Genomic DNA, 12,319 nt, shown 5'->3' on the forward strand with positions numbered 1-12,319 from the left:
AGGAGTGCAGAGTTTAGTGCAAGCAGCCAGGCAAATAAACAAATAGTGAAATTCAGTGCAATGGGGGCTATTACAGAAGCATGGACAAAGTATAGTGAGATCCTTAAAGCACTCACCCTGCAGGGAAGACAACTGACCACAAATGACTAATTTCAATTTGAGAAACGTGTTATGAAGAAAATAAAATCAGTTAACATGAAAGAAAACGGCTGGCGGGTTGGATGGTCAGGGAAGAAAGGTCTGAAGTGACATTGAGCCCAGAGTGGGATGATGAGAGGCACTTGGCCATGGGGGCAATTTGAGGGAGCAGCAAATGCAAAGACCTGAAGGTGGGAACGATGCTGATGACGATGAGCATAGTGGTTTTAGGAACAAAAAGAATGTCATGTGTCTGGAATAAAATGAGAGGGGAATGGTGGGAGGTGAGCCAAGTTGAGATTATAGCATAAATACAATTTATATATTTTTTTTTATTAAATGTTACAATGTAAGAATATTCTTCGTTGTGAAAAATGATTTGTAAACATTTTTAATGGCTGTATTAAAAAATCATCATATTAAAAAAAGAAGAAAGTTTCATTCTGCTTGAAAAAAAAATCCTATGAGGTACACTCCTGTTATGGAGACAGTCCCTGCTCAGTCTTCAGAAGTCAGTGGGGAGAAGGGCAAAAAGCCATGGGAGTTAGGCTAGCCCCCTCCTGTAGGTGTCCTCATTGCCACTTCTGGGCCCCTGTGGTCAAGGCTCAGAGTGGCAAAAACCCCACTGACCAAACCCCAGGGACTATTGATATATCCTGTTTCCATCATAGAGTGTCTGAGCCCCAGAAACTTCTCCCTCTGGCCCTCTTGCCCCCTTCTTTGTATTGCCCATCCATTCTACTCTGACTGATGGTTTGAGAATTCTCAGGTGTTCCCTGGTACAGACCACTTCCTTTTGCAAGGAACAAGCAGTGCAGACAAGGCCCTCTTCCAGAAGGTAGCTCTCCTTTCTCCTCTTCTAGCCTGGCCTTTGGCTTCTGGCTTCTCTGGAAAGTCACAGGACTCCACCAGCTTCTCTCTGCCAACATTTTAGTCTTTAGGGCTTGAGCTGCAGGGTCTGCGGAACTCCTGTCCATACTCATGTATCCACTTGTTGGCCACTGGGAGAGAATGAGGAAGAAGAAGAGAACAGGCTCAACCGATCAGACAGCAGCAATGCTCACTCACAGGGTCACGCAAGGGCCACTTACATTCTGCACCCTGGGCAACTCACTTGCCTCACCCTAGTCCCAGCCCTGCAACAGACTACAAGATATTGCTTCTAGCAAAGATAAATAGCAAAGAGGACACTGTCCCCTAGAAAAAGTCTCTGACAGGTTCTGTCTACTATAGACTAATTTTCAAACCTTGGGTACTAAGGTCACTCACGCTTCATTGATGTAGCACCTAAAAGTCCACCCTCCCCCTGGTGCAATGAGAAAAAGCGGTGGCTTGTCTTGGCAATGTCCATCTCAGCATGAGAGTCTCTAGTCGACTTTTTCTGTCTTCAGAACTAAGTGCTTTTGGACACATATATGACACAAATCATCTGCTGCTTATTTATTTAGCTCTTCCTTGTTTGACCATCTCCACACGGGGAGGCACTAAATGGGACACATAGTGGCTTGATGGTTCTCTCTTTGGGTCAGAGGGCTGGAGCTTAGAACCATTTTCCTCCTCAGCTGTGCTCAGGAATCAAGGCCTATCTGGTCAGGTCAATAAACTTTCACTGAGGGCGCCTGGGTGGCTCAGTTGGATAAGCGACTGCCTTCGGCTCAGGTCATGATCCTGGAGTCCCAGGATCGAGTCCCGCATTGGGCTCCCTGCTCAGCAGGGAGTCGGTTTCTCCCTCTGACCCTTCCCCCTCTCATGCTCTCTCTGTCATTCTCTCTCTCAAATAAATAAATTTAAAAAATCTTTAAAAAAAATAAAAATAAAAATAAACTTTCACTGACACCTGCTCTGTGAGAGAATCTTTGCCTTTTAAGGCTTCCCAATCTTTGGGGGCAACTAACCCACAATCTGATCATCTCAATATTAAGTGGCACTGTAATGAAGCTTTTGGAATGACAGGGCTATGCTATTTTCCAGCCACCCCCTATTTGACTTTACTCTGAACCCCTCACCCCATTCTCATGCCTAGAAAGGCAGGCCTTACCCCACTTATCTCCCACCAGGACAGGACAGCCTGCATGAAGTGTGTCACCATCCCCTTCACCACTCCTACGCAGATTCCACCAAAACAGTGCTGCATTCTGAAAACAAAAGGGCCCACCCCAGAGAGGGTCAGCCCAGAATTTCAGTCCTATGGAAGGACAAGACTATGACTAAGGACAAATGCATGCATATCATTAAACGAGAAAACTGTCCATGCAGATTGGGGGCAAGGCATGCATAACATGGCACAAGATGGCATAAGTTGCCATTCACCCATTCATTCATTCACGAATGCATCATTTATTGAGGGCCTGCTCCGCTCCAGGCCCTACGGATGCAGAGACAAATCATACCCAGTTCTGCTCTCAGGAGCCCACAGTCTTATAGGAGAGACAGACATAAAAACAGAACAGGACAGTGTGGCAAGTGCTAGGAGAAAGGTGAACACATGATGTCATTGGATCCCAGAGGAGAGGCCCTCAGCAAAAACCACAAAGTGGAACAAAATATTCCTTATACAATTAAGAACTTAATTCAGATGCTTACCCTTCCTCAGGCACTTACTAATAATACCCCAGGAAGCAGGCTTTATCATACTCCCCACTTTACCAGCAATGAAGTTGAGGCTTTGGGGCTTTAAGTAATGCAACTAAGAAGAAGCAAAGTCAAGACTCAAACCCAGGTGTTTTGACAAATCCTGTATGTCCTTTTTTCCCTATGGACAGCTTTTTTCCCCTATACAATTCCTATAGACTTAGTTTAACCTTGGCCATTAGAAGCTGTCAAAGCCCTAGGTAATGAAGAGCTTTCCAGGAGGCACTGACAGCTTCTGCATCCCCAAGTCTAGAAGAGACACCAATCCCCTGAGGACTCCTAGATCCCAGCCTTTACTTAGGCAATGCTTACGATGTGCTTGGCACTGTGCTAAGTGTTTTATAGGCACGATATCATTTCTATATCTTCATTTCATTCCTGAGTTAGGTAAGGGCTTTGAGGGAGCTTGATGGGTCTGAAACTGGGGGGAAATGAAACCTCTATCACACGGCCCTCCTCTGTGCCTCACGTGATCTCATAGCTCTTATTGCAATAGTTGTTACTGCTTGTTAACTTCTCTGCAAGCTCCTGGAGGACAAGGACTATGAGTTTTCCTCGGTACCTCAGTGCTTTCAGCCCTCGGTGTTTACTGAATGAATGCCTGAGGGGACCAGTTGCTCTAGAGGACCCAAGGGTCACTAAAAGAGAGTTCTTACCTTTGAGGAGTTCTATCATAATAGAGAAGGCAGACAGGTAATCATCTACTTGTAATATAAATAGTCATTAAATTTGAAAATAGATGCACAAGTAACATGTGGTCATCTAAATTGAGGAATTATCTTTGATTTTGAGAATCAGGGGAAGATATCTTTTTATCCCTCCTCCCAGGAATAAGCTTGCAAGCACAGACAGCATGGAAGCTCAGGTGTTAGTTCTGCACTCTTATTACCACCATGTGCTGGGACCAGACCCCCACTCACCTTGACCACAGGCACGCTAAAGTTGGCATAGATGAAGGCAGTGGCTCCTCCAGCTTCCACGGAGCTCAGCTACAATGCCAAAGAGTCAGCAGTGAAATAGCCCCTGACTATCCAACTCTGTCCTAGTTGACATCTGATGTCATTTGTGCAGAGAGTCCTTCCCAGGTTCCCCAATTTCAGCTCTGGGAGAAATACTTATTGAAAGATTATCACCCAATTTAGGAATTAAGGGAGCCTACTCCCTGGCATCAGTGTTTGCCTGCAGGGCCATAAGAGCACAGCCTTTAGGAACTCCCCCACTTTCTTCATTCTTCCAGCTAACATCCTTATTGAGGGCTACAGTAAGTCGATTTGAAGTTTGAGACCGTCAGGAAATCTAGTTTAAATCACAACCCAAGACACAAGAATGTTTCACAAAACATTCTTACTACATGAGATACCCTTTGTTATTTTCCATTTTATTTTGTTCTATTTTAGTTCAGATTTCTGAAATGCTGACCACATCCACTAAATTAATTTCACAGCCCACTAATGGATCATGACTGTGGCTTACAGAGCACTGTTTATATTACAATTAGTTTTCCAAGTTGGGCATTGTAGGAACCACTGATTGCAGCTTTAGCATGTTTCCCAGACCACTCATCCCACGCTAAGTAACCTCAGCTAAGGAGTTTCACCACTGGTATATTCTAGAATTGTAGATGTCTTCTCTTAATATGAAGATCTTTTTCTGATTGTCAAAGAAATATATAAAGAATTTAAAAATACAGGAAAATACTTATATTACTCATCATATCATCGAGAAAAAAAAGCACGGTTGTAATTTACATACTAATAACAGGCATTTATTCAGCACTGACTACATGCTAGACGTTATACAAGTCCTTACAGATATATTATCTCACTTATTCCTCACAACAGTCCTGTAAGTTAGAATTGATATTGTTATAATTCACATTTTACAGATGAGGAAACTGAGTCTCAGAGAGATTAAGTACTTAACAAAAGGTCACATCACTCTTCGGTGACTGAGCCCAATTTGAACTGAGCCACTGCTAACTACCGAGTCCCTGCTCACAATCTTTATGCTATACCCTTGAACATTCAGGTTATTTCCAAATGTTTGCTATTCTAAGCAACTCTTAGTGAGTAAAATCGTTTTTTTTTTTTTTTCATTTTACACTGTTCTCATAAGAAAGAGTCTGGGCCATTAGTATTACTGAGTCAAGAGTGTATGCATACATTGAGTACTTTTGGTATGTACTGCTAAGTTATTTTCTCACCAGCAGCGCAACATGACAGAGCCAGTCTGACCTCACCCTGTCTTGCAGAACGTTTGTGGATCCCACCACATTCACCTGTTAGCAGTTAGGACGTTGGCACTTGTTAGAGGAAACTGAACTAACATGGGGATTCAGAACCTGGTAGTGACAGTGGTGACTTTTAGCATTTCATGGCTCCCCGTGTAGCCCCTTGGGAAGGTCGATGAGAGCAACAATTTGCTCCTTGTGTTCAAGTAACTAATGGGATGATTCCATTCTAACCCCTGTTGTCAGCAACTATGGGTGTAAGCAAGATACTCAGGGGGAACCTGCACTTTCCTGCATTCCTTTACCTACGGTTTTGCAGTATGGCGGGAAGGAATGACATCAAATTGAAAAGAGAATCTGACCTGTGTTCTGTGAAGCTTCTGAGCAGGATTGTGAGATCAGTGGAGTGGAAGTAAACCTTCCACTGTTTTGTACTGGGACTGATCTTATCTCCAGTTTGAACAAAAAATTAGTAACTTGATTTCAGCTCAGTCCTCTGCACATCTTATAGGTTATTTTCTCCCTACAATATTACGCTTAGATTCTCCACAAACCTTAATGTCTGTCATTAGAAATGCTTGTAATGGTCTTTACCTACCTCAATCTGAAGATGAAAGAACTGGGATAACCTAGCATGTCCTAGGTCCCATGATGCCAATGCCCCTTTAAGGGGTCATATACCTCCTTGTGGGATGCAATAATAGAAACCTATTGGATAAAACTTTACAGAGTGACGTCCCCTTACATCATCTCATCAGATCCTCATGACAACCCTATGAGGAGGTGCAGGACAAGAAAACAAGCTCAAAGAATTGATGTGATTTGTGCTGAGGCCACATATTAAGTGGCAGAACTGGAACTAGGCCAACTAACTCTAAGTGCATTCCATTCCACTGTCACAAATGCTTATACTCAAATGTGCACGCACACATGTGTATACTCACCCCCCCCCCCCAAAATACACACACTTGCATTTTGCCATTTACAAGTGTAGGGCTCTTGCATCCATGCTACCCTTACCATAGGAACTGGACCTCGGGAACCAGGGAACAAAGCGGTAGGAGCTACTAGGGAGGTAAAGAACAGAGAGATACTGGCCCCTAGATGTCCTATTCTTCGCTTGATACCAATATTCCTCACTACCTGTGACTTCCCATGCCATCTGGAGTCATCAGCCGGAGATACAACCAGCTGCTGATATAAGACATGCCCCCTGCCTGGAGAGCTGACGTCCCTCCAATGCCTGATCAGAACACTCAGAATGACCACTAGAGGCCAGGCACCACTGCAAGTGGCAGCCTTCTGGTTCTGCGGCAAGTATAAAACCCAGTCACAGGAAGAACTACAATGGAATCACCAGCACTGCAGACCATAACGTGTGGCCTCTGGTTGTCCTTTTTTGGCTGCACTGAGAAAAGAGGGAATGCTAGGGTGGGGGTGTGCTATTCTAATAAGCCTGAAACCAGGACTTCATCTTTGGGTGTTACGTAGAACCCTTCTATTAACATGTTTATCCCTGCAGTTAACAGTCATACACCTCTTATAATTCAAGTGACACATGATTGAAATTATGACTGGTCCACAGAGAATGAAGTAAACCTACATGATCTGCAGGGAAGGGGGTAGGTGAGATAATAGCGACTAGGTTCAATTCCTAGGATCAGGTCAGAAATTAGGAGAGGAGGCCAGTTTATTTGTTAAAGGGGTATACCGCAGATTTTATGGGGACATTGGAAAGAGAATTTTCACTACAGTAAGACAGCAACACTTACTGAATTTCTTAGTAGACATCTCTGTTCTTCCCTCCTGTAATCTTAGCTGTCTCCTTCCTCTTCCCTCTTTCCCCTCATGGCTCCACAACCTCATCTGTGGGTCCATGCTTTCCAACACCAACTAGTCTGTGTGACCTCAGAGAGAGACTGTCACATCCCCTTCCTGTGTTGGTTAGGTCCTAGGATCTCCTGGCCTTCAATATAACCTTCAGTGTAACCCTACTTCCCATCCTAATCACTGCCTATGACAAGGTCATATTTAAGTCTATGCACTGTAAGCTCTTTGAGGGCAGGAACTCTGACTTCTGTTTCTTTATCTCCGATAGTGCCTATTAAAAATGCTGTCTGAAAGTCACAAAAGTCTCAGAGATTTTTGTGCTGTATCAGATAAAATCAGTACCTGATACTGCTTTGAAAACCATAAAAGAGAAGCAGTCATTAAATAAGAAGCCCTGGTCCATCCAGAGCAAGACTCACATAGATCATAAATGTTGCCACTCGGTTCCCAGACTTCATTCTGTACAGTGGGCTAGTTGGTGACTGAGACAAAAATAGAACATATCATTATTTTATGCAGATGGCACCAGACTGACAGGATTCCCACATAATACAAGGAGAAAAATGGGGATGTCACAGGTGGGATATAGCCTTGAGCCACACCCTTGCTGGCAGGTACTCACTTAAGTTTTTTTCTTTTGCTAATTTATTAGATACTCATTTAAGTGAATTGTATACAGTTGATCCTTGAACAATATGGGTTTAAACTGTGTAGGTCCACTTGTATGCAGGGTTTTTTTCAATGAGTATTGTAAATGTGTTCTCCTTATGATTTTCTTAATAACATTTTCTTTTATCTAGCTTACTTTATTGTAAGATTACAGTATATAAACATATAACATACAAAATGTGTTAACACATTTTTATGTGATTGGTATGGATTCTAGTCAACAATAGGCTATGAGTATTTAAGTTTTGGGGAGTCAAAAGTTATATACAAATTCTTGGCTGTGCAAGGGGTTGGCCCATGTTGTTCAAGGGTCAACTGTACTAATCAAACAGAATTGCTTGTCAGTAGTGAAAGTACTATATGAGGTTAACTTCAGGTTCAGTGAAATAAAGAAATTAGTAGATACACTATTACAGATAATCATTCTATAGGAACACCAAGTCATCAGACTGAAGTTCCCAATTATTTGCTTGAGACACACTGTTGTCATAGTACAGTTTGACTGAGATATAATTTACATATCCTAAATTCACCCACTGTAAGGGTGTTTTTCAGAGAGCTTTAGTAAATTTTAATAGTTGTGCAGCACTCCCACAATTCAATTTTAGAACACTTGCCTCAGCTTAAAAAGTTGCCTCATGTCAGTCAGTCCCTATCCTACCCTCAACCTCGGGCAACCACTGATGTGCTGTCTCTATAGTCTCGCCTTTTCTAGAAATTTCATATAAACAGAATCATAAAATACGTAGTCTTTTTTTGTTTGGCTTCTTTCACTTAGCATAGAGTTTTTATGGTTCATCTCTATTGTTGGATGTATCAGTAGTTAGTTCATTCCTTTTTATTGCTGAGTAGTATTCCATTCTATAGATATAGAAAATTTTGTTTATCCATTCACCTGAATGGGTTGTTTATAATTCTTAGCTATTACCAATAAATCTGTTATAAACATTCTTGTACACATGTTTGTATGGACATAGTTTTCTTTCCTCTTGGGTAAAATACTTAGGAGTGGAATGGCTGCATCATATGTAGGTGTATGTTTAACTTTTTAAGAAACTGCCAAACTAGGGCACCTGGGTGGCTCAGTCAGTTAAGCGTCTGCCTTCAGCTCAGGTCATGATCCCGGGTCTTGGGATCTAGCCCTGCTTTGTCGGGCTCCCTGCTGAGCAGGGAGTCTGCTTCTCCCTCTTCTTCTGCCCCTCCATCCTACTCATGGTCTCTCTCAAATAAATAAAATCTTAAAAAAAAAAAAAAAAACGCCAGGGGCGCCTGGGTGGCTCAGTTTTTAAGCGCCTGCCTTTGGCTCAGGTCGTGGTCCCAGGGTCCTGGGATCGAGCCCCGCATCGGGCTCCCTGCTCCATGGGGAAGCCTGCTTCTCCCTCTCCCACTCCCCCTGCTTGTGTTCCTCCTCTCGCCTTATCTCTCTCTGTCAAATAAATAAAATCTTTAAAAAAAAAAAACGCCAAATTGTTTTCCATGTTTTCAAAAGTGGCTGTACCATTTCACATTCCCATCAGCAATGTATGAAAGTTCGAGTTCCTCCACATCTCCATCAACACTTGATATGATCTGTCTTTTTTAATTTTAGCCACCGTAATAGAAATATGGTGCTGTCTCATTGTGGTTTTAATTTCTAGTTCCCTAATGACATTGAGTATGTTTTCATGGGCTTATTAGCCATTCATTTATCTTATTTCATTATTCAAAATATTAATTCAAATAAGCCCATTTTTAAAAAATTGAGTTATGGGATGCCTGGCCTGGCTCAAGTAGATAAAGCACGCAACTCTTAATTTCAGGTTTGGGAGTTCAAGTCCCACACTGGTCATAGGGCCTACTTAGATAGATAGATAGATAGATAAAAGAAAAAATTGAATTGTCTTATTTTTTTTAAAGATTTTATTTATTTATTTACTTATTTGAGAGAGAGACAGAGAGAGAGCATGGGGGTAGGGGCAGAGTGAGAGGGAGAAGCAGATTCCCTGCTGAGCACGGAACCCGACAAAGCAGGGCTCAATCCCAGGACTCTGAGATCATGACCTGAGCCAAAGTCAGACGCTTAACCGACTGAGCCACCCAGGTGCCCCTGAATTATCTTATTATTGAATTATAAGTTATTTATATATTTTGGATACAAGTCCTTTGTCAGATACAGAATTTGTAAATGTTTTCTCCTAGTTAATGGCTTGTCTTTTCATTTCCTAATGGTGTTTTTGAAAAGCAAATGATTTTAATTTTGATGAGGGCCAATTTATCACTTTTATTTTTCTTTTATGGATTGTGCTTTGTTAATTTTTGTATATGGTATGAGGTAAGGGTCTAAAGTTGTTGTTGTTGTTGTTGTTGTTGTTATTTTGCAAGTAGATATCCAGTTGTCCCAGCACCATTTGTTGGAAAGGGTATCTTTTCCTCATTAAATTTCCTTGGCACCTTTGTGAAAAATCAGTTGACCATAAATGTGTGAGTTTATCTGGACTTTGTTCTGTTCCACTGACCTATGTGTCTATCCTATATCTGTTCCACATGGCCTTGATTACTGTAGCTCTGTATTACATTTTGAAATCAAGTAGTGTGTGGCCTCCAACTTTGTTCTTTTTCAAAATTTTGGCTGTCCTGGGTCCTTTGTATTTCCATATACATTTTAGGATCAGCTTATTAATTTCTATAAAAATAAGCATCCTATAATTTTGATAAAGTTTGGGTTGAATCTACAGATCAATTTTGGGGAGATCTTCAAATCCTCAAAAATTATTTACTGAGTACACATCAGCAAAGATGGGCAATTGAGATCATGAGAAAAGGAAGTAACTGGAAGAAGGACAATCTTCACTGGGAAGTCCCTGGGTGAAGTGAGATAGAAGACTCCATGACAGGCCACATTCTTCTTCCCACTAGCAAATTTTGGAAAGGGGGGATGGTGGCCCAAAAGGAAATGAGTCAGCAGCGGCAATCAACTTGAAACCAAGGTTTTCAGACCTTCCTGGAACAAGAGCCTTTGTTCTAAGATTTCACTTGGTATTCCCTGAGAACATTATAAGGGCTCTGCCTTAGAGAAATAAATAATACCCTGGTTCCCTACCACAGGAGGTTGATCATTGACCCTATAGTTACCGTAGCATGGTCAAAGTGAGGCTCATAGTGACCGCCAATTCCATAATTCACCACCTGGAGATACTCTGCGTAGGGAGGCTGGACATCAAGGCCTGTGAGGGCACCAATGCGATGGTCAAGGGTCACCAGCAGGGGATCGACGGTGTCCTTCAGCCAGGCACTAAAACACACCACAGGTTGTAGCATCAATGATCTGATGCCAGAAATGACTATGTCTGTGAATGAATGAGTTATATCAACTGCCGGAAGGAAGGAAGGAAGGAAGGAAGGAAGGAAGGAAGGAAGGAAGGAAGGCAGGCAGGCAGGCAGGCAGGCTGGCTGGCTGAAGAAACAGTGTAAACACAGACATGGAGTTATAACAATATACAGTCTGTGTAAGTGTGGGAGCATTTGGTTTTGAAAGAAGTAATGGGAGACAAGGCTGGAAAAGTATGTTCAGGACCTGTTGTAAAAAGCTGAGGACACCATGGTCATAAAACTGGTCTTTGTGGGTGGTAGATAGTCAGTGAAGGTTCATGGACAGGAAAGTGATTTGGTGACCAGGAGTTCACTGATGACCTTTGAAGGATCAGTTCCAGTGAAGTTGTGAGGACAGAACCAAAATTCAAAGGGATACAGAGGGATGGTAGGGAAAGAAGAGGAGGCAGCGAGGGTGTCAGCTTCTTCACCTGAAAAGTAAAGAGAATACCACCTACTCCCTTAAAAGCAATGAATCTAAGTAGAAGGTCAGATTTTTGTCTTTGACACTACAATGTCAGAAAGATTAGAAAAGCAATAAAGTGAGGCCATATGGACCTTCCAAAGTTTAGAGAATAACTACTAGTATGAAAGGTCCCTAAATGTACCAGACCAAAGAAGTTAAGGTTAAGCCAAATGATTCTGAATCAAAGCTTTCATTATTCACCTCACTTCCCAGACAACAAAACTATCCACTCAGCCTGAGGTCTGGCCTCTCCCCAAAGATGCTGTTGTCACTGCCTCCCATGGCTCTGATGGGGACTCATTCTCTTACTCATCATAAATCCTGTCTTTACAATACAAATCAAGGACTGCAAGGGGGTGGGGGCAGGAGTTGAGGGGAGAGGATAAAGCTGGGCTTTCACAGCTGTATCTGCCTCTCTAAAAGCCAGGTCCAGAGATTCTGGCCACCCTTCTTGCCTGAATGTTGGCACGTCATGCTTCGAATATGAGTCAGGAGGCAGGAATGGAACCTTATAAAGTCAAGTTCCAAATGGGAACAGAACTGAATTCTCTGGAAAAGCAATCCTGGCTAGGAGAACATCTCCACACCTAATTTCTGGTTCCTGGCATAAAAGCTTTGTTAAGTCTTTTCCTAAGGGCTTCCTAGTTAAGTCCTCAGACCCTATAACAACCTGTGAAAGGGCCTTGGGTGAGGGGAGTGGAAATTTCTCCCTCTCAACAAGCATGTACAGGTAGCAACATGAACTATGGATTCTCTAGCAGCATCTCTGGATGGCTGTTGCTGACCTTCAGTCAGCTGTGCCACAGGCCCAAGGGCAGGCAGCAAATATGACCTGAGTCCCTGCCAAGGAAGGATGCCTCTTACCTTTTGCTGATTCGGTACTCCACTGGCAACTGCTTCTCCCCTGATGCCACCACAGACCTCTGTAGCTGATGTGGAGGACGTAAGAGAAAGTGGGCATCAAGGACGATGTGAAGGGAAGGACTCGGCCATTTCCATAGACATGC

The 12,319-nt window shown here is 42.6% G+C and overlaps 1 protein-coding gene across 1 annotated transcript in view; it reads right to left on the minus strand.

Annotated features, from left to right (window-relative positions):
* Positions 1-985: 985 nt before the first annotated feature.
* P4HA3 (prolyl 4-hydroxylase subunit alpha 3) overlaps positions 986-12,319 on the minus strand; it is a 41,620-nt gene continuing 30,286 nt past the window's right edge. The window contains exons 8-13 of the mRNA XM_044919774.1: positions 12,177-12,241; positions 10,610-10,769; positions 7,249-7,311; positions 3,690-3,758; positions 2,177-2,273; positions 986-1,139 (exon numbers count right to left, since the gene is read on the minus strand). Coding sequence (XP_044775709.1) covers positions 1,069-1,139; positions 2,177-2,273; positions 3,690-3,758; positions 7,249-7,311; positions 10,610-10,769; positions 12,177-12,241 — 525 coding nt within the window. The 3' untranslated portion in view covers positions 986-1,068. The remainder of the gene's footprint in view (positions 1,140-2,176; positions 2,274-3,689; positions 3,759-7,248; positions 7,312-10,609; positions 10,770-12,176; positions 12,242-12,319) is intronic.

The sequence above is a fragment of the Neomonachus schauinslandi genome, chromosome 11 (assembly GCF_002201575.2).
Source record: "Neomonachus schauinslandi chromosome 11, ASM220157v2, whole genome shotgun sequence".
NCBI lineage: Eukaryota > Metazoa > Chordata > Mammalia > Carnivora > Phocidae > Neomonachus > Neomonachus schauinslandi.